Source organism: Phascolarctos cinereus, unplaced genomic scaffold, assembly GCF_003287225.1.
Source record: "Phascolarctos cinereus isolate Bilbo 61053 unplaced genomic scaffold, phaCin_HiC Scaffold_4;HRSCAF=312, whole genome shotgun sequence".
NCBI lineage: Eukaryota > Metazoa > Chordata > Mammalia > Diprotodontia > Phascolarctidae > Phascolarctos > Phascolarctos cinereus.
This window is the reverse complement of record NW_027555847.1, coordinates 156,260,790-156,283,188: the sequence shown is the minus strand read 5'-3', so window position 1 is coordinate 156,283,188 and position 22,399 is coordinate 156,260,790. Positions and strand designations below refer to the sequence as shown.

Sequence of the window (22,399 nt, the reverse complement as noted above, 5' to 3'; positions counted from 1 at the left end):
ATGGGGTTTTACAGATGCCGCATTTAAAGCTAAATAGGCATATGTATGTCCCAGAAGTATTAGTGCAAATTTAAAGCTTTTAATAACAAAATTGCAGTGAGACTTTTGGATACTCTCCATATCGATTATTACAGGGTACAGTTATTACAGCATTAGCAAGAAGGACTTGGCATTACAAGATTATTCAATCAGTAGTTTTTATTTCTTAGCATTCTATTTATAGGTAGTATGTATTGACATTCCTAAAGCACAGGTCTGACTCAAATTAGCCTGTTGCTCACTAGGTAGGTAACACATTTATTAAGTGCTTACTGTGTGCCAGGCACAGTGCTAAGCACTGGGGATATAAATACAGCCAGGTGGCAAATAGGATAGAGCATTGGACTGGGAGTCAGGAAGACCTGAGTTCAAATCTGCCCACAGATACTTCCTAGCTGTGTGAGCCCAGGCAAGTCGCTTAACCTCTGTTTGCCTGTTTCCTGAACTATAAAAGGGGGATAATCATAACACCTGTCTCACAAGGTTGTCGTGAGGATCAAATGAGATATTTGTGAAGTGTTTAGCACGGTGCCTGACACGTTGTAGGAGCCATATAAATGCTTATTCTCTTCCTGCTCGTTTTCCTTCCGATCCCCCAAATACAAGCAAAAAGGAAGACAGGTGCTGCTCTCAAGGAACTCATATTCTGAAAAGGGAAGGCAACACCTAAAAGAGGGCTGAAAAAGAGGGATGATGTAGATCAGGAGGGAAGGGACCTGTGGCATGGCATGGTGGCAAGTTCCATAGTCAGAAACATAGCCAAGAGGAGAAGAATAAGGTATGACCTGCCTGGATTTGCCCCTGAAACGGAGGGAGGGAGGCCCTGAAAGGAACTCGCCAGTGGGAGAAAGGGTGTGGCATGGAAGAAGTTCCAGGATCTTCTAGGGAGATAAGGCCCTGGGTGTTGAGGGAAGTTCCAGGATAAGAGGCGTGGGGGCAGAGTCCTTATAGTCATGAAGCAGAGCCAGTAGGGCAATAAACTCCAATACCACGTATCTCTAGGGTCAAACATAGGCTCGTAGTATTTCAGTTCTTCACAACTTGGCACCAGCCCAACTTATTCTACATTAGTTGCCTTAATACACTCTGTGTTAAGCCGTTTTTTTTTTTTTTGGATAAGCCAGTTTTCTTGCTGTTCCTTACACGTGACTCTCCATCTTTCATCTCAGGAATGTACTCTCTCCTCAGCTCTCTTAGAATCCCTAATTTCCTTCAAAGCTCAGCTTCAAGGGCTATTTTCTACATGAGGCTTTTCCTTGTCCCTCCATTTTGTATACTCCCCTCCCTCCCAATACCTTTTTTTTTAAAAGATATACTTTTATATACCCATAGGTTCACGGATCTATAACTGGAAAGTACTTCAGAACACCTCATCAAATTCCTTCTTGTTTACAGAAGAGGAAACTGAGTCTCAGAAACGCTAAATGATTTGCCCAAGGTGATACCAGTAGTACATAGCAGAAGTAGGATCTGAACTTTGGCCCCATGATTCCAAATTCATCAGGAAAGTTCAGAACTCTCTCCATTGAATCAGGTTTTTTTTAGGTGATTTTTTAAAATTAATTTAATATATTTTGATTTATCAACAATCACTTCCGTAAGCTTTTGAATTTAAAATTTTTCTCCTCTCCCTCTCTACCCAGGACAGCTTGCAATCTGATATAGGCTATACATATACATTCCTTTTAAACATATTTTCACATTACTGATGCTGTAAGGAAGAATTAGAACCAATAGGAGGAACCATCAGAAAGAGGAAATAAAACAAAAAAGAGCAAATAATGTGCTTCAATCTTCATTCAATTCCATAGTTCTTTGGATGTGGATAGCATTTTCCATCATGAGACTTTTGGAGATGTCTTAGGTCCTTGCATTGCTGAGAAGGGCTAAATTTATCAACATTAGTCATTGCACAATGTGGCTGTTACTGTGTACTGAATCGGTTTTTGATGATTGTTTTAATATCTTTACAGGAGTAAATCGGCCCAAACCAGGAATAAATGAGGATTACAACAATGAAGAAAATGAAGCCAAGTCTGAAAAAGACAAGCAGGCAGCTCTGGCAGGCAGTGATAACAATCTAAGTGGTAAGTGTTGTTTGGGGTCTGGTCCTTTCTCCTTTTATCCCTCTTTCTCCCTGGAATGGCTGACCATTTCAATCCAAATCGTTATCCTGTCAAGCTTAAACTTTTTGGGAGTACCTTCTTTCTTTCTTTCTTTTTTTTTTGCTAGGCAATGGGGTTAAGTGACTTGCTCAGGGTCACACAGCTAGTGAGTGTTAGGTTTCTGAGGCCAGATTTAAACGCAGGTCCTCCTGACTTCAGGGCCGGTGCTCTATCCACTGTGCTACCTAGCTGCCCCTGTACCTTCTGTTCTTCAAGACACTCAGCAGAGGCCAGTTATGTTTTTAAAAAGTAGATTTATATTGATATCATTCATTTTTACATCTCCTAGATTTCTTTCTATTTTCCTCCTGCTCTCCCCTCCCAGAGTCATGTTTTATAATAGTTAAAAAAAAAAAGAGAGAAATAGGAAAAAACAATTCTATAAAATCAATTACAACATTACAAAAAATCTGACATTATATGCAGTCTTCCATATCTGTGGACCCTGACCTCTGCAAAGGAGCAGGGGGGGAAGTATCTTCTCATAACTGTGGTCATAGCTCCTCTTTGGGGATTAAATAACCGAGAGTCCTTTATAATTTTGCAATGCTCAATTTCAGTCGTCTTGTAGTTCTTTCCATTTATGCTGTTGAACTGATCACATTTTTTAAAAAAATTGGGGAAGGGGGTAGCATTTAGAACCAAATTTCATGCCAAGGACTTCTATGGAGGTTACATATCGTGATAAGGTCTCTTTAGAGTTGTTCAGTCATAATGGATGGATTAATTCAGTGTGTTTATGTTGCTAATGCTCCTTAGATCAGGGAAAGTGGCCAGGACAGCTTGGTCCTGGGCACTCTACTCTTCTTCCTCTACACTATTTCACTTGGCGATCTCATCAGCTCCCATGGTTTTAATTATTATCTCTATTTTGATAATTTTCAGATCTATCTATCCCACCCTAACCTCTCTCCTGACCTCTAGTCTTATGCTTCTAATTGTCTTTCAGACATCTCAGACTGAATGTCTTGTAGACATCCTCATATTCAATAAACTCCAGTGGTTCCCTGTCAACTCCAGGATCAAATGTAAAATCCTCTGTGGTTCAAAGCCCTTCATAACTCAGTTTCCTCCCATCCTGCCCCGCCCCAACCTCTACTTTTCTTGTCTTTTTACTCCTTACTCTCCACCATATAGTCTTCCATCCAGTGATACTGGTTTCCTGGATGTTCCTCGAACAAGACCCTCCATCTCTAGGCTCTGGCTATTTTCTCTGACTGACCTTTTTGCCTTAAATGCTGTCCCTCCTTAAGTTCACCTGCTGACCTCCTTGGCTTCCTTGAAGTGCCAAATAAAATTCTACCTTCTACTGGAAGCTTTTCTCAACCCCTCTTATTTTTAGTGTCTTTTCTTTGTTAATTATTTCCTATTTATCCTGTGTGTAGCTTGTTTGTACACATTTGTTTTCTTTTTGTCTCCATTAGATTGTAAGCTCCTTGAGGGCAGGGACTGCCTTTTGCCTCTTTTTTTTATCCTCAGTGCCAGACATAGAGTAGGTCCTGACTAGCTTCCCATCACCTGTGCCCTATAGAATTAGGAACACAGTGAGACTGTTGGAAATCTCTGAAATAATCCACACTCTGGCAGCATTTCTTTTGCTGATGTCATTGTAATTTCCATCTGTGATAGTTCTTTTTCTATTGAGAAAATCCAGCATTTTAAAAAAATACACTGACATGATAAAAAAAATTTCTAACAAAATATTAGCTATAACCTTTACTGGTGCCACAACAGAAAGATCAGATTTATCGTCAGAAGTTTGAGACTAGGCCCTAGTCCTGTCTCTCCTACTTCATACTAGCACTTCTATTAGCCTGCTTCTTCCTTTGTGAAATTAGAAGGCTCAGAAGAGCAGAACTGATGTGATAATGCCTTAAACAAATAAACAAAAAAGCTAGACCTCTGGTTTCATTGGTCCAGGGAACTCTACATGAGGAAACTCTGTTCCAGTGCCGATCAGCACCTGTTCTGTAGCTAGTAGTCATGGAGATTTGTCTGGGCTACTATTAAGTTCGGTGAGGTGGGGCTTGAACTTAGGTTTTCTTGACATAGTGGCTGGTGCTCTTATAAAGGATGAAAGGGAGACACACACACAAGAGACAGATGTTGCACTTTACACATTCGAGATGCTCAAAATAATCATGGCGGTGACAGTCTATTCAAGTTTACACAGATGGTAGTAGAACTGAAATCTCTGGATCCAGAACTGGAACTCGGATCGCTTGACTTTGTCACGTGTCTTTTCTCCCCCGACAATAATGTCTCTTAGCCTGTGTAAAAGGTATAGTACTGAGTACCTGCACGCATGACCAAAAGATCTTGACATTGGGCTTAATTGAGCAAAACGAAATTTAATTAGAGATAAAACATTTTATAGGGATAAGATAATTTAATAGGGACAAAAGCCCATTTTCACAAAGTGGGAGAGGTGTGGCTGGACAGTTCATCTTAAAAAGATGTGGAGATTTCAGTGGACTGCAAACTCAGTATAACTAGAGGGTGCTGTGGCAGTAAATACTGGTTAAGCGTGAAGCTGCATTAAAACGCATAGCATTGAGGACTGAAGTGATAGTCTCACTGTACTTTGCCTTTTTTGGAATATGGTGTTTGGGTATGGGCATTACATTTTAGGAGGGCATTGGTAAACTGCAGGGAATGCAGAGGAGGGTATCCAGGATTGGAAAAGATTTAAAGTTCATGCTTCATGTGAATTAACAAAAGGAGCTAGGATGTTTAGCTGAAAGATAAAAACCCTTAAGTGAAAATACAGTAGTTGTCTTCAAGTATTTGAAGGGCTGCTATGTGAAAGGGGAATTAGATATGTTCTGCTTGGCCTAACAGGGCAAAACCAGGACCACTGGGTGGAAGATGCAAAGAGGAAGATAGAGGCTTCATGTAAAGAAAAACTTCCAGACAATTAGAGCTATCCCAAAGATGGGCTGCCTCAGGAGAAAGTGGGTTTCCTCCTTGCTAGGAAGTTTCAAGTAGAGGCTCATTGATCACATTGCGGATATTGTAAATGGGAGTTCAAAGCAAAAAGGGCTGGAATCAGAGGTCCTGGATTGAAATTCTCCTTCTGATGCTTTGTATTTGCTTTACCTTGGGCAGCTCACTTCCTTTGGTCTCACTTTCCATCTGTAAAAGGAAGGGATTGGACTACAGGACCTATAATATGTCCTTTCCAGCTTTAAATCGGTGACTCTGACTAGATGGCCTGACATTGGTCCTTCCAACTCTGATATTTTATACCTTAGTGTTTTGATGATTGTTATTTTATAGCTTATAAAATAACCATAACAAGAGCGTGTTCTCTTTACCAAACTATCCTGTTGTAAATCTGTTCCTCACTACATTATGTTTTGAATCAAAGTATATAATTAAAGTGCTTCTACTCCCATGAAGCTTAGGAATTTGAAATCTAGGCAGTTCCTACCTTTCCTTGGCACAGAATAGATATTATGGGAGCCTCACATTCCCTGCCTAATTAACACACATATAGCTCCATTCTCTAAAGTGGTTTGCCAGAACAGAAAGCATCGCACCAGGAGTTGGGATCCTGTGCTATGTCTGTCAGAGTAATTCTGCAAAAGATAATTTTGAACCTCCCTTTAAATGTGAGTTAGCAGTTACTTTTATAGCTTCCTTCAGAAGGGTTCTGAAATCTCCTTCTGAGAGCTGCTATTTGTGTGCTCGTGGTCTTTATTTAGTCTGAGACTAAGTATAATAAACTGAGGAGGCAGGAAAAAAAAAACCCCTTTCAGAGATGCTTCTTGGTGGGAGAACTACCCTAATCATCAAGCAGAGTTGTATTGGATTACCTACTATAATATTTTGAAGCAGCAGAAGGATTTTGAAGAACTGTACGATGCAGTAGACATCACGCTGGACCTGGTGTCAGGACTTTGATTTAGATCCAGTAAGGGGCTCTGAAACAGTGTAAGTGGCCATGAGCAAGCACTTCTCTAAAGCCTATTTCTCCATGTACAAATAGGGATATTTTCAGTGCCTACTGAAATTTCATGGGGAAATTTTGAGGAAAGTGTTTTTAAATTTTCAAGCACTATAGAAATGTAAGTTATCACAAGGAAGGTGAGGGGAAAAAAGTCATCAGTTCAGACTATAACTTTTAGAGACTTGGACAAATCCCTTTTAGTGGTAAGTATAATTATGAAATGTTTGCTTCATTTTTGATAGAGCTGGCCCACTAGTCTTAGGTTAAATTCATGGTGAACTAGAGATGTAGGTGTGTATCATATACCCCTTTAAGTCTTTCACAGTCCTGGGTGCCCTCTTCTGCATAACCTATCACTATCCTCCTAAAAGGTAATGCCCAGACGCAAACACTATTGTGAGATGATCACTACATTTGATAATACAAAGTATAGACACTTGTGTAATTAACACAGATTTAATATTTAATAGAGATGAATAGTTATTGCATGATTGCTGTTATGACTTGTTGGTTAAGTCCGTGGGATTCATTTAATAGTATATAGAAACCTAACTCCCATTATAAGGTTGCTCCTATGGGGAAATGTAATAATCCACTCTATAGTACAGTTTGTAGAAATTCATCCATCATGGTGGGAAATGAGTATGCTGGTTTCTAATACTGTTAACACAGGGATTTCCTTTTCCTCATAGAACCAGATGTTGAAGAGCAGAACAAAGAGAACATCAATGATAACTTAGTTGAAGATCGTAAAAAGAGGGATCAAACAAAGTGAATCCAGGGTTAAAGAGAGTGGTCGCAACAGATGATCCCTGTGACAATGGAACATTCATAAGTATGAAGCAATCTAATGTGTACACTGGGAGATGAGTGTTGGGAAATTTTAATATGTACACAAGATGCCAATAATAGGGGGGAAAATAAGAATGTCAAATATTGAGATGAGATTTGGGTTGGTTTGATTTTTCCCCTGGAATCGGCTTCAAGGTTTCTAAATGAGTAGAGATTTTTAGAAAGGAAAAACTGACCACTTTTCTTTTTTATTATTGGAAAGATGGATATAACCCATGAAAAGACTATCCTTGAAATAGCCCAGGAATCATATTTCAGGTATGATTCTTAATGTGGCAACATGGCTCCAATTATTCTTAAATGTTATTAAAAACTTTCTCAGAAGAGTCCACTCTGTCTAGAGGACCCTCAGAGCTTGGTTTTTCCTTTTTCTGCGGTGGAGTCTGTTTCTCCTTTTGCTGCTCAGTGTGTCACTCTTACATCTGTTCTCAAGGTGAGCAGCATGCGTATTGAGGACTGGATAGCTAGCTCTCCTGCTTTGAGACAGAGGCATTTCTTGGTAGTTCTGACAATCAGAATAGCCCTTAAATACTGACTGTTAATACACAAAACATTACTAGCAACACTTTTAAGCAAGACTAAATGAAAAATTCTTGTTTTGGTTGTGTGTTGTATGCATTTTATTTTTTAAAAAATTCATATAACACTATTTTTAAATGATTGTAACTTACTATGTGTATTTCCTTTCCAATTAGGGACTTCCCTAGTAATGAACAAAGGAGTACTATGATTAACTTATAAACACAACTGTAGAGTGTTAATGTCACATGGGAAGTTTTGCAGTACAGGACACAAAGACGGAAATGTAGAATTGTTATTTTTAAAATGACTTTGATCTTGAAGTGAATCCATGCCTACTTGGGTTAAAAGAAAATTAATAGAAGATATATTATGTTCTGGATTTGGGCAGGCTTGGAGAGGAAGGAGAAAATGAGGGTTTTTTTGTCCTACATTTTACACATTAGCTTGTAAGGGGAAAGAAAATAATCTATGTAACAAAGTTTCTTCTGATCTGATTAATTTAGTTAGATGATTATTTTTGGAAATGAGTTCACCTTCTTTTGCTGTTTAATAGTTAACATGACTACTTTGTTATAACACAGACTGTGAACACAGGTAATAGATTTGAAGTCTGTGCTTACTGTTTAAGGGAAAGAGGCATCCAACAAAACTGCCTATGAAATTACTTTTTGAATGCAAATTTCCATAATTTAGAAATCTCTAAAATATTATATGGCATAGAATAAATTAAGAAAATAGAGTTTGTCTTTAAGATGTAGTTAGAAACATAGTTTTAGAATTGGAAGGGAGCCTTGGGGATCATTTCCTCCATCTTCCTAACTTTTTAAACACAAGCAAATAGAAGCTCATTGAGGTTAAATAGCCTTTCCAAGGTCACACACAGAGCTAGAACAAAAACCCAGGTCTTATGAATTGCAATTCAATGTTCTTTTCATTATCCCACACTGCACTGGTATGGGTTAATGTCACAGACAGGTGAAGATGGAGACTTTTTGCCTTTTCATGCTACAATGTCTTTCTTGTTTAGTCCTATGTGTTCCTCCTTACTCAGTTACCAAGACTACCAATCATTTCTTAAAACCAGGAACTTGTTGGAAAGCACTTCAACAATTCTGTGGTTTTACTTATTGTGACCTTATTAGATTGTTGTGGTCAAAAACTGTAATCACTTGGTAGCCAGCCTTGGGGTGAAAGAGTAGCTTTGGACTTTGCAGGCAAGGCTGGTCCTTAGAGAATGACAGAGAGTGTGGCTGGGTTCCTATTCTATGGCTTAGCACAACCTGTCAGAACCTGTGCCATGCAGGCATAGCTTTTGAGAACCCAGGTTCGTGGAACTTCCTGCCATAACAGAAAAAAAAAGCTACAAACAATAAAGTCAACTGGAGGGCATAAAAATGGACTTATATAAGGCCTCACCTAACCTCTTCTCTGTGGTTTTTGGTAACTTGCTGATAGAGATGACATATACTCTCTCCTGCCTTTGAGATGCTGTCCACAACATCTCATCCTCCTCTTACTCATGTAGTGATGCATTCAGGGATTGAAAAATAAAATCAGCCATTGTCAGTTCATCCACTAAAATCATTTTGGTAGCCCATGAAAGAATCTAACCCACCCTCAGGAAGACCGTATATTTCACGTTTTTTTCCCTTAGTGGTGGTGATGGTTTGGGCTGTCATCCACATTGAATTCTGCGCCCTCTTGTGGCCACTGGCACATGTGTATGAGGCAGGAAGCTTCTGTGGCTACTGAAGAATTATCTTCTCTATAACAGGCATCTAATCCATGATTTTAGTTTTAATAGCACCAGGTGCTAACCAACTAAGGAAGGAATAATTTTTCTAAGTAGTCAGCAAACAGCTTGTCCAAGTACACTGTTAAATCATAGAAAATTAGTCTCCATTACTAAAGTTTAAGAAACTCTTATTTTCCCAAAATCAGTTACATTAGCCTCAAATAATATCAGGCATTAGGAATGCAGTCACCTTAGGGTTGTCTTTTCACAAAAGAGAATCTTAGGGTATTTTTCCCTTACAACTTCAGTCATGTGCTCTGACCGCTTAAGCAAGGGGGTCTCTTTTCAAGAGATACCATTAATAGTTTTATTGTGTTAGGTATATGAACTGTACCTTTCTGTAATGAAGGGGGTAGAATGGGGACAGAATTAACCCTTTGAAGTAAATCACCAGCTTACCACTGTTAGAAATTTTGAAGGAAGAATAGCTTTAGTGTTTTTTTTTAAAATGATTATTCTTACAATTTGTAACTGCTATTTGTTAAACATCTGCTTGTAGTGAAACCTGGAATGGTGAAATTAAACTGTGAAGAACTGTTTTAAAATCATGGGTCATTTAGGGTAGATTAGATCCATTCCTAGAATTCTGTATTTGGCTTAGATTAGTTTATATTATGAAATAATGAAGGGGATAATGTTTACTGAACTTGGAAAAACTTGTCTAACATTTTTGTTTTCATTGTTTGCTTTGAAATTGTTTAACTTTAGAAAAATATTTAATACTTTAAAATAAAAATGAATTCTGTTCTATGCATGGGTTACTGCATTATTTCACTCTGATAAACAGTTGCAGAACATTAGTGTCTTTTTGATGATGTATGACTGGTGGCCACTCATCTGAAACAGAGACTTAAGTTTAACACATTTGCTAAGCAAATATTGATTGGTGAGGAAGGTAGTATTAAATATTTGTGTTTATTCTCTATATATCTTGGCTATCAGACAACTGTCAGATTTAATAGAAATTTTTCCCCCTCATTTGACTACTTACCTTCTCTATTCCATATGCACTAATTTTATTGGTCCAACATTTTTCATTTTTGTGATCAAAATTTTCTTTTGTAATTAACTGCCTCTGCCTTTTTGTTTGGTTAAGAATTCATGTCATAGGGGTAGCTAGGTGATGCAGTGGATAGAGCTTTGGCCTTGGAGTCAGGAGGACCTGGGTTCAAATCTGACCTCAGACACTTGACACTTAACTAGCTGTGTGATCGTGGGCAAGTCACTTAACCCTGATTGCCTCACCAAAAAGCAAAAAGAAAAAAAAAATCATGTCATACCTATACCTGTCAATGGCACATGACCACTTTCTCTTTTATAGGATTGTTAGTATTTAGGTTGCTAATGCCTTTTGAATTTACCATGGAATATGGGGTAAGATGACAGTCATTGCCTAAATTTCTGCCAGACTGCTTTCTAGTTTTCTCAAAAGTTACCAAATAGGGAGTTCCCCCCTAAGTAATATATGTTTATCACATTACTTTTTTTTTTTTTGAGACCAGATCTCCCTATTTTGTCCAGGCTTGAAGTGCAGTGGCCACTTACAGACCTGAAACCATAGTTGATCAGTATGGAATCTTTACCTGTTGTTTCCAACCTTGGCTAGTTCACTCCTCCTTAGACATCTTGATGCCCTCTCCTTTCCCCCTCCCCCAATTTTTGGGGCTTACCATGTTGTTCCTCAACTTAGTATCCAGACCCCTGATCGAATTAGCCTACAACTCAAAACTCCCAAGCTCAAGTAATCCACCAGCCTCAGCCTCCTCAGCAATAAGCATTACACGCCTATTCTACCACACTTGGCCATCATGGTACTTTCAAAATTGTTGTGCTTGTCTGCTTCCTTCTGTTCTCTTTAGTACTTAAAAACAGCAACAAAAAACTTAAATGGCTCTCTTTTTCTGTGGCAGCACTGCAACTAATTGTTCCTCTCCCCACCCTCCAATTAAATAACAAGGAGGAAAAAAACCATACCACGTAACAAATAAGCATAATCAAGCAGAACAAATCTACACAGGGGCCATGTCCCAAAACGTATTCTCTCTCTCTGCACCTTGAGCCCATCATCTCTGTTAGAAGGTAAGTGACATGTTTTATCTGAGATCTTCTAGAGATGTGGCTGGTCCCTGCATTCTTAAGACTTTCAGTTTTTCTTTACGATAATAGGTTGCAGAAATTGTTCTGGTTCTGTTCACTTTCGTTACACTTAGTTTCTACTTCCCAGGATTCTTCGAAATGGTTTCTTTCAATATTTCTTACAGCACATTTCCATTCCATTCACATACCACAGTTTGTTCAGCTGTTCCCCTGTTGATGGGCATCGCCTTAGGTTCCTCTCTTCTCTCCTCAGAAAGTTTATTTTGCTTGTGACTATTTCCCTTCCTGGTATTCTCTTTCTGAGCTAGCCCTTCTCCGTATTCCTACTTGTGCCCTATTGAGTTTGATACTTTACGACACCAAACAGTTATGTTCAACCATTCTTGATCTGGTTTAGGTATGAGTGGAGCTTGTCTGATACCTTTTCCCACTAACTCCTTCCATGTTTGTATACTCTCTGTTAACCGGTTATGAGAAGTAGCAGGTTCCACCTATTTCTTTCTGCCTCTCACACTAGTAATCCTTTCTGCTTCTTAAAACTCTTAGAACCCATCTGCCCCATTGTTTTCTTACTTAATTCTCTCAATCTTTTTCGAAGACATTAAGGTTCTGAAGGGACCCTTATTTCTTTTCTCCCTATTAAAATCTTAGCACATCATCATACAGTTCCTTCCAGCTGCTCAAAGACATTTACCGTTTTAGGTTTCTCGACTCATATTTGTTTGCCAAAAGTTCCTATTCAGCTTCAAAGTACTATTCCACTAAAGGTCCATTTTTCTCCCTTAGGATTATATATTCAGTGTCACGGGGCAAGTTGCCTTAGTTGGAAGCCTGTATACTTTGCCTTTTGGAATACTGTACTCCTAACTTTGCTCTTCTTTCTAGTTGAAGTTGCAAGGTCTTGTGTGATTCTGACTGTGGTTTCTTGGTACTTTAACTGCTTCTTTCTGGATACTTGCAGTATTTTTTATTTGATCTAGAAGCAGCTCTGCACTTTGGATATGACATTCCTAGGGCTTTGGGGAATTTCTTTCAGGAGATGGATTCTTATTTTTTTCCTCTGGTCCTAAGAGATCTGGGCTGTTTTATGATTTTTTGAAATGCAGTGTGTGTTTTTTTTCTTTGTCCAGTGATCCTTCTTTTTTATATTTTAATTTTTCCCCAACTGAATGTAAAAATAATTTTTAACATTTTAAAAAAAATTTGAGTTCCAAATTCTTTCCTTTCTTCTTTCCCCTCTTCTTTTTCTACAGAAGGCAACATATACAGTCATGCAAAACATATTTCTAGATTAGTTATGTTGTGAGGGAAAATAGACCAAAAAACATGAAAAATTTTAAATGTTAAAGACAGTATGCTTCAGTCTGCATTCAGACTTCATCAGTTTTTTCTCTGGATGTGGATGGTATTTTCATCATAAGTCCTTGGAATTGTCATTTCATTGTATTGCTGAGAACAGCTAAAGGCATTCACAGTTGATGATCGTACTGCATTGCTGTTACAGTGTACAGTGTTCTCTTGGTTCTGCTCATTGCATTTTGCATCAGTTCATGTAAATCTATCCAGGTTTTTCTAAGAGCATCCTCCTTGTCATTTCTTATAGCATAATGGTACTCCATCACAATTACATACCACACCTTGTCTAGTCATTCCCCAACTAATGGCCATCCCCTTAATTTCCAATTCTTTGCCACCACAAAAAGAGCTGCTATATTTTTTTTGGTTTGTTTTTTGGCTAGGCAGTGGGGTTAAGTGACTTGCCCAGGCTTACACAGCTAGTAAGTGTTGTGTCTGAGGCCAAATTTGAACTTAGGTCCTCCTGAATCCAAGGCCAGTGCTCTATCCACTGTGCCATCTAGATGCCCCTATAAATAGTTTTTGTACATATGTCTCTTTGGGATGCAGACCAGGTAGTGGTATTGCTGGATCAAAATGTGTGCAGAGTTTTATAGCCCTTTGGGCATAATTCCAAATCCTCTCCAGAATGTCTGAATCATATCATAACTGCAACAATGCATGTGTCTCAATTTTCCCACATCTCTCCAACATTTGTCATTTTCCTTTTCTGTCATATTAGCCAATCTGTTAGATGTGAGGTGGTATTTCAGTTGTTTTAATTTGCATTTCCCTATTCAGTAGTGATATAGAGCATTTTTTCCTATGACTATAGATAGCTTTGATTACTTCATCTGAAAACTGCCTGTTCATATCCTCTGACCATTTATCAATTCAGGAATGACATATTCTTATAAATTTAACTTTGTTCTCTAGATCTGAGAAATGAGGCCTTTTATCAGAGAAATTTGCTGTAAGAATTTTTTTTCAGTTATGATTCTTTCCATCCTTTCTTCCCACATTTAACCTTCTCTCTCTCTTTCTCCCCTTTCACCCTGTCCATCCTTAAATGTTTTGCTTCTGACTACCACCTCCCCCAATCCACCCTGCCTTCTTTTATTCTCTTCCCCTCCTACTGGGTAAGATAGATTTCTATACCCAAGTAAGTATGTATGTTATTCCCTCTTGGAGCCGACTCTGATGAAAGGAAGGTTCACTTGCTTTCCCCCACCTTCTTTACCCATCTCCCCCCTTCTCCACTGTAGAAGCTCTTTCAAGCCTCTTTTATCAGATAAATTTACCCCATTCTACCTCTCCCTTCTCCTAATGCATTCCTTTTTCTCACTCCTTAATTTTCTTTATCATCCCATCATAGTTCCTCCACGTAGGGATGTAAACAGACCTTATTGAATCCCTCATGATTTCTCTTTCTTGTTTACCTTTTCATGCTTTTGAGTCTTGTATTTCAAAGTCAAATGTTCTGTTCAGCCCTCCGATTCTTTAATGTAGAAGCTGCTAAATCTTATGTTATCCTGACTGTTTCTTTCTGGCTCCCTGTTTATACTCAAAATGCTCCTCTCCATTGTCTCCCCCCCCCTTTTATTTTTCAGAGACTTTTGTGTTTCACATCTCACAGGCATACAACGGGGTAAATAGCAATACTGACAAGATGGTGGTTTCCTGGTGAAACCTGGGGTCATTAGTAGAGGTCTACAATTTCCTGAAGACAATTCAGTCCATCTTCTTACTCCTTAATTCTGGGTCTTATTTACTATCCACTTATACTGCCTGTCTCAGGTTGATGGGCAAGTTGCTCCAGTTTGTCCATTCTACTTCATGGCATCATTGGGGCTGCATTCAGCCTGGATCTACTCGCTTGGTCTTTAAGAACAGTCAGGCCAAAGCCTTTTGGCTGATTGCAAATCTTCCAGTAGTCTATGCAGCGTCCCAGGGCCTGATGAAAGCAGCACAATGCCGTCTGTATTTAGGATCATCTAGAAGTAACAGTCATTCACAGCAAAACTCTCAGCAGTTCTGAGTTTTATGCTGTACCTCCTCCATAACAGTGGCAGACATCTTTGGTAAATGTCATGTCTCCCTGTTTCAAAACAGAGCCATATCTATTCCATCTTTGAAAGAATTTTGAATGAATGTGTAGATGGGAGCCACCTTGTTGAAGAGAACTACTTAAGTCACCATTTTTGCCAAATGAACTGAATGCTTTTTTCCAATAGAGATCAGTGAGCTCTGCCACTTCCCAGGTGACACTGGGCAAGTAATTTTAACTTCTCTGGGTCTTTTATTCATATGTAAAATGTTGGAGTAGGGTAGCCAGGTGGTGCTGTGGATAGAGCACTGGCCCTGGAATCAGGAGGATCTGAGTTCAAATCTGGCCTCAAGACACTTACTAGCTGTGTGACCCTGGGCAAGTCACTTAACCCCATTGCCTAATCAAAAATAAAATAATATAAAATAAGATAAAATGTGGGAGTTGCTAAGATCTCTTCCAGCTCTAGATAATATCATCCTATGATAATGACAAATGGGTAATGAACAGTGTACATGATACCCATTCATTATTAAATTTCATATATAAGTTTAACTCCTAAGTTAAATCACTTGCCGTTTTAACAAGGATTACATGATTATAGAGTGCTTCCAAAGAGCCTAAAAAGCACCTTAATCAGGTAACAAGGACTTGCCCAGGATTACGCATTACGTTTAAGATAACTTAAGAATTGTTATTTCAATCTTATACCATCTTTTTCTCATCTTTCTTTTAGCTATTTACTAATTCTTATCTTTGTTCTGATGAGTTGGTGGTCTGACCAGATGGCTGATTCAGCAAATAACCTCTTTTGCTGTCTGTTGAACTACAATCCATTTCATTAAAAAAACAAAAAACAAAAAACCCCTCCAATTTAGTTCTTACTCTAGCCAGCACCTACCAATTCTGTAATCCCCTACTATACTCTTCTATGTTGTGGATTACCTTATGACTATACTGAAGTGGATTCGTAGTTTTAATGATGTGGTTGCTTGCTCTGGGTTGTAGTTTGCTGTCTCGTGCAATGGATCACTTAAGAGCCTAAGGGTTCAGATTAGCAGTTTCTTAAAACAAGCAAACAAAAAACCCCACAAAGCATCCAACAATCCACCCAGGTAAAAGGCAGTCAATCTACAACATAAAAAGAAGTACAGGAAAGTAAAAGTCAATAAAAATCACCAAGAAGGAGGCTCCCTGGGGTCTCAGAAGTATATTGTATAATTGTATATCCTCCTTGTCTAAAGCATCATTGCTGCATCCCAGATCAATCCACCTATAACAAAGTTTACTCAAACTGCCCCAGGTTTGCTCCACAGTATTGACTTATAATAGCCACAGTTGTTGTGAAAGTATGGAGGTCAGCTCAAGCCTCTGAAATTCTACTAGTGTCTTGGCCCATAATACCTGATCTTGGAAGCATCCTTTCAACATACTAGAGGCCTTCCCCTAGGAAGACAATTCCCATTTAATGGTTCAAAAATCCATGTTCAAGTTTCCTGAATTAAGTTGTAACTTTTCCTTCTGACACATGATGGCTATGACTCTGGGAAAGTCACTCCCCACCAAACTTAGATTATAACTTGTAGAGCAGGTGCTGATGTGCATTGGTAGAGGGAGTGTCTTTGTTGAGAATTCCCTAAACCAACAGACCACAGGTTCAAAACAAACCCAAATGACAAAATACTATAAAAGGTCCACCATTCCACTTATGACTTTTGAGTACTAAAAGTATATTATGGAAACCAAGGGGTCAAAGAAAAACTAAGATGAGGAGGGCACCAATAATTTATAGTTCAAAGAAGGGGTGGTACTCCACATGCAAAAACAACATTACCGGAGATGAACTGGTAGGGAGGCTCAAAAGGGAATAGGAGAAAAAGCAGCTCTTTATATGTACTGGTCATTTATAAGTCAGTGGTTCATATTGTAGAGACTGAATACAAAAACAAAGAATGGCAAAAGAAAATCATTACTAAAATCATTATTATGCAAAAGAAAATCATGTACTAAACCTTAACAAGAGGGTGAAGAAAAAAATGGGGGAAAAATAGAAATTTTGCAGTTTTTGGAGATTATTATTATTATTTAGCTTTAGTATTAAATCACCCATGTTTTCATCTTCACTAAATCTAAGATGCTTAATACCACTTTTCCCATGCACTGTGCTTTCTCCTTACAGTTCAAAGAGCCAAAAGCCTTGTTAAAAGGTCCACTGAGATTTTAAAAAAAGGAACTAAATCCAACTTTAAATATGAATAGGCTTACAACTACATATACTTACTGACCAACAAAGGCTACACATGTCCTTTTTCTGAATGAGCAAACCTTGAACTTCATAATAAAAATAGAATAACTACTGAAATATTAAAGATCAAAAACACATCACTGAACTGTGTATCAACAAAATGCTATTGTATTTTCTCCCAGGCAGTGCATTTTCAGTCAAGAATTTTATTAACCTTTACAAACACCATTTCACTCAATTCATTCATAAAAAATGATTTATGATTAAATCTGTAACAAAACCATACAATGTTGTTCATCAATAAGATCAATTTCATCCATGGAACATAACAACAAACCACTTTAAAACAGCAGTTTTCATTCAGGTCATGTGAGGCCGTCAGATTCAAAGTACTCCATGTGAAGGTTCTTTACAAAGAAATCCGTTTCACTTCAAGTATGTGGTAAGATTGACAGATGTCTGTCTGCTCTCTGGTGGAATAAAAGTTCAGATTCTACCTCTTTAGGGTCAGTTTTTAAAATCCCTTTCAAACAAGTTTCACAACTGGAAAGTATTTGTGAGCAGTGAAGTCAAACTCAGGGGGAACCTGAAAGGAAAACCAGAAAGCCAATTCATTCATCCATTCACCAACATGTATCACACAAGGGCTTTTTATCAGTATGGTGTCCAGTTTTGATCTCTGTTATTTAATAAGAGGCATGACATAAGAACTAGAGATGAGAAATGGGTTTTGTGAGAAAAAATGTTAAAGAATTAGAAGCATTATTAGGGAATGTATATTGACTGGCTGTTTTTCATCTCAGTATCTGAACAAGTGGAAATGGGCTGAAATATGATGAGTTGAGCAGTTTATTTATCTCTGAAAACCACCAGGAGGGTGCATCAATGCCAGTGGGCATTGTCTGATGCGTAAAAAAGGGGAAAAACAACAGCACATGGAGTGGACAGAGCTGCCAAAACTGCCTCAGATGCCATTGGGTTGCATCAGTGTAATGTCATAGGTTAAAACTACCTAAATGCTAGTGATGGTAATTAAGCCCTGGAATCTAAATAATGTTATCACCTGGAGATCTTTGAGAAAACAATAAATAAAGTGCTTTATTTAGGTATTCTCCTGCTTGGAGGCAGAAAATAGCTTTTAAAATGTCTCAGCAATATGCTTCTATGAATTTTCTTTCATAATTTCCATCCGTCCATTTTCCTGAAATATAAAACCCCTAGAATTTATAATTTTATTCAACTAACCATGTAACCTTCAAAGAAAAATGGCTACCATAAATGTTAATGGCTGATATTCATAGAGCACTTTTAGAAGTCTAGAGCTCAGCTAAGTGGAGTGAGTTGGCCCAGGCTGATTTAGCCAAAGAGGGGTCAGAAGTGGTATTCAATCCTCATCTTTACCAACTCCAAATTCAGATTTCTTTCCATCACACCAAGCTGCTTCCAGCTTTGGTGCCTTTTTGCTTTTGGTACACACTCTATAACTGTTACATTAATTGACTCTTCTTTGAGAGATACTTTTTTTTGTTCCACATTTCTGAGTAGAACATTTACTGCAACATATTATGTAACGATTACATAAAAACACATCTTAAGTAAGAGATAAGGACATTTCAGGTTTTCTGTAATGTGCTTACCTTAGATTCCTTCTTGTGCCCTCCTGCCAACAACTTCATGACCACAATGTTAGGTTTGGCAACTTTTAGAATTCGACTGACCTAAACAATAAACAATACAAACTGTCAAAGCACAAAGTTATGGCGAATGTGTCTTACTTTTTAAGACACCAATCAAAATATCTGCAGTGTGACAGCATTAATTTTTCATTTAAAAAAAAGGCAAAAAAAAATCTGAAATATTAGTATCTAGAATTAACACCTTTGTTAGTAACAAGTCCCAGAAGCACTCACTTCCTTAATTCTAATTTAACATGAAAATGGAATTCTGTGGCTTTGAGCATACACACGAACCAAATTTCTATAAATCAATGTTTTAGCAACTTGTTCCCTCAATAATAAGTGGTATAAAGAATAAAAGTATAAGTCTATAAGAATATAAAAGTAAAAGAATAACAGTATACCGGCAATAAAGCATGAACAACAAAGGCAACTGTGGAGTGTTCCATTACACTTAAGATGAAATTTTTGTGAAGGACACAAGTTCAACTGTCTCCTGTTCTTTCTGATGTCAGCATTCTCAGGACACAGAAGACTAAATAAAGTGACAGTTCATGTACAAAATACAAAATACCAAAAGTCCAAATTTTATTTTCAGTGCTGGGAAAGATGAACTAATCCACTCCTTTATTCGTCACATTCTTTTGGCACACTGCACTACTCCACCTCTCAAGCTGACTCCCTAATCCTGAAGTCATTCAGTCTCTGCTCCAAGCAAGCTGAATGACCCCTAATTCTTAAAGCCCTTCTCCAAAATTTTCCATTGTTTTCCCCAATTAAATTCTCAACAAACTCTCTCCCTAACTTTTTTCTGCTTCTACTGTTCCTTCTGTTATTCTGCATTACAGTAAATAATCCTATTTTTTATCAGTTCTACTGATGCGGACATTACTTGATCTATTTCTAAAGTGCACAGTTTCACTACTTTGTTCTGAATTTTATTACTATAACCCAGTTTTTGTTGTTTTTTTTTTCCCTTAGATATCTTAAGAAACTTATTGTACATTTTTTCCTCTGCTATTTTTTGGTATTTCTGTTTTTGTTATATTATATAATATTCAGGAAATAGGGTATCCCTTCCCAAACACTTCAACCAACATTTCTTTTACTTTCCCATTTGAATATAAACCTGGTTTTCCATCAAGATATCCACTATACTAGAGGCCACTCTTTCTATTTCTTGATTCACAGGGCCAGGAAGGGAAGTTGGTATATTTCTTGCTCCCCTCTACTATTTCTCTATTACTCATTAATAACTTTTCCCTTTTGGAACCACTCAAACCCATTCTTTCTATCTTGTTACTATTATCTACTCTATTCCACATCATTTTCTAATGATTTTAGGACTTGGCTCATGGTCTCTACCATCCCATCTGCTTATGCTCAGGTACTGCACATTAACGACTTCTCTAATAAACTGACCACAAAATTTGATCTCATCGGCTCTAATGAATTCCTCTACTTCAGCTCAATCAACTATATACATAGTCAACAAGCATTTATGAAGTACTTTCCATGTATCAGCCACAGTGCTAGGGATAGAAAGAAAAGCAAAATCAGACCCTGACCTCAAAGAATTAACATTTTACCAAGGGAGACAACACATAAATAACTAGGTATTATAAAATAATTTATACAGAGTATAGGGAAAGTAATCTCAGGTAGGAGGAAGGTACAGGAAGCTAGGGAAATTAGGAAAGGTATCCTGGTGAGATCTGAGCTCAGTTTGATGCTTGAAGGAAACCGGGGAAGCTACGAGGTGGAGATGAGGAGGAAGGGCATTTCAGTCATGGAGAACAGTCATTGCAAAGGCATGGAGAGGAGAGGTAGTGTGTTATGTGTGAGAAACAGCAAACAGAAAAGCAAAGATGAATCATGGAGTGTGTATGTATACAGGGGAATAGAGTATAAGAACATCAAAAAGGTAGGAAAAGACCAGGTTAGAAGAGCTTTAAAGTACCAAATAGTGGACTTTAAAGGTACTAAGGAGCCAATGGAATTTGGGGATGTGGGGAGTGTGACATAGTTAGGCCTATGCTTTAGGAAAATCATTTTAGCAACAGGAGCATAGGCTAGAGTAGGGGAGAGATTTGAGGCAAGGATACCAATTAGGGGAGTACTGCAGTAGTCCAGGCTAGCAGTGTCAAATGCTTCAGAGCTCAAGAAATAAGGACTGAGAAAAAAACCACAAGAGTTGGCAATTAAGAAATCACTGGTAAGTTTGTACATGAATGATGAGGTCAGAAGTGTAGATCTCACTATTTCTTGAACTGAAATGTATCACTCCATGATCCAAGATAATGAAATTCCTCAATTTAATAAAACCAATTTTCTTTTCAGTCCACTCTTTTTGCTCACACTAAATCTATTCTTTACCAAAGCAATGGTTTTTGGTACCTCAATCTATATCTATTATCCCAGGATAGTTCCTCTACTTTGACTTTACTTACCTCTATACACAGTTTAAACTCCATAGTCTGCCATTTTAATATATTGCTAGCCACCATATTCAGAATCCTTTCTTTGCCTTGGATTTTCTACTACTCCATATCTGCCAAATCTTGTCCTTCAGGAATACCAACCATCTAATTTTTCCATTATCATTTGTCAAACAAAAATCACTAGAGGAAGCCACAAAATCATGATTTCACCCACTCTCAAGGTCTATAACTACCTTGCTACAATACACAATTCCTCTGCTCTACTCTTAATCATTTCCTCTCTCCATAGCAACTACTTCAAACTTTTCTTCTCTCCTCAAACTCCTACTCCTCATACTTAAAGCAAATGTCTTGGCATCTTACTGCACTGGAATTGTGGTTTTCTCAAGAAAACCCCTCTTCAACATTCTGTCTTAATGAACAGGAAGACCTTTTTTCAGTTCTCATCCTTCTGTGTAGCATCTGATACCCTTGAGTGCCTATGCCCTCCTATGGGACATTCCCTCCTTCCTTGACTTTAGACACAACATCTTCACTCGTCTCTTATCCTCTCCTAACCCTTAGTGTTCCCAGTGTTCTGTCCTCAGACAGAATTCTTTCTGCTGTTGTGATCTTTCCTTTCCATCCGTTCTCTCTAGTACTGCCAGAGTAATCCTTCTTATGCATAAACACAGACATTTCGATTGCTGTGCTCAACTCTTCAGTGACTCCTTATTGTGTACTGAATAAAATTCATTCTTCTGCCTGACATAAAAACACTCCACAATACAGGACAGCCCTGCTTTCTCAGGTTTATTACTTTGCTCTAAATATTCTATGCTCCACTTTGTCCCTCCAACATACCATTAATTTCTTGCTGGTGGCATTGTTTATGCTACACTCAGTATGCCCTCCTGAGTTCCTAATTTTATAGCCCAATTCATACGCTATCCCCAAGGCTTTCTCTGAAGCTTACTGTGCTAACAACTTAGATGCCTGGATTTCACATAGCACTAAAAAGTGCTATCTGTTTTTACTCATCCTCCAACTACATTGTAACCTACACAAGGGCAGGAAACATATCTTATCTAAACTTGTACTCCACCCAGCATTCTACAAAGTAAAAAGTATGAATTAGTAAAGATGTATCTCATTACTAAGGCAGAAGTAAAAACATCTCCAAAATTTAGCCGAATTTTAAAAACATACATTACATCAAGCTTTTACCATATATCCATATATTATATATTAATT

At 38.0% G+C, this 22,399-nt stretch overlaps 2 protein-coding genes across 3 annotated transcripts in view; one reads left to right on the top strand and one right to left on the bottom strand.

The window, feature by feature from the left end:
* GOLM1 (golgi membrane protein 1) overlaps nucleotides 1-10,075 on the top strand; it is a 99,473-nt gene extending 89,398 nt beyond the window's left edge. The window contains exons 9-10 of the mRNA XM_020966952.2: nucleotides 2,013-2,126; nucleotides 6,849-10,075. Coding sequence (XP_020822611.1) covers nucleotides 2,013-2,126; nucleotides 6,849-6,931 — 197 coding nt within the window. The 3' untranslated portion in view covers nucleotides 6,932-10,075. The remainder of the gene's footprint in view (nucleotides 1-2,012; nucleotides 2,127-6,848) is intronic.
* Nucleotides 10,076-17,235: 7,160 nt separating this feature from the next.
* The window catches only part of NAA35 (N-alpha-acetyltransferase 35, NatC auxiliary subunit), a 73,025-nt gene continuing 67,861 nt past the window's right edge, over nucleotides 17,236-22,399 (bottom strand). For both annotated transcript variants that reach the window (XM_020966945.2, XM_020966947.2), the window contains exons 22-23: nucleotides 18,687-18,767; nucleotides 17,236-17,635 (exon numbers count right to left, since the gene is read on the bottom strand). In XM_020966945.2, coding sequence (XP_020822604.1) covers nucleotides 17,576-17,635; nucleotides 18,687-18,767 — 141 coding nt within the window. In that variant the 3' untranslated portion in view covers nucleotides 17,236-17,575. The remainder of the gene's footprint in view (nucleotides 17,636-18,686; nucleotides 18,768-22,399) is intronic.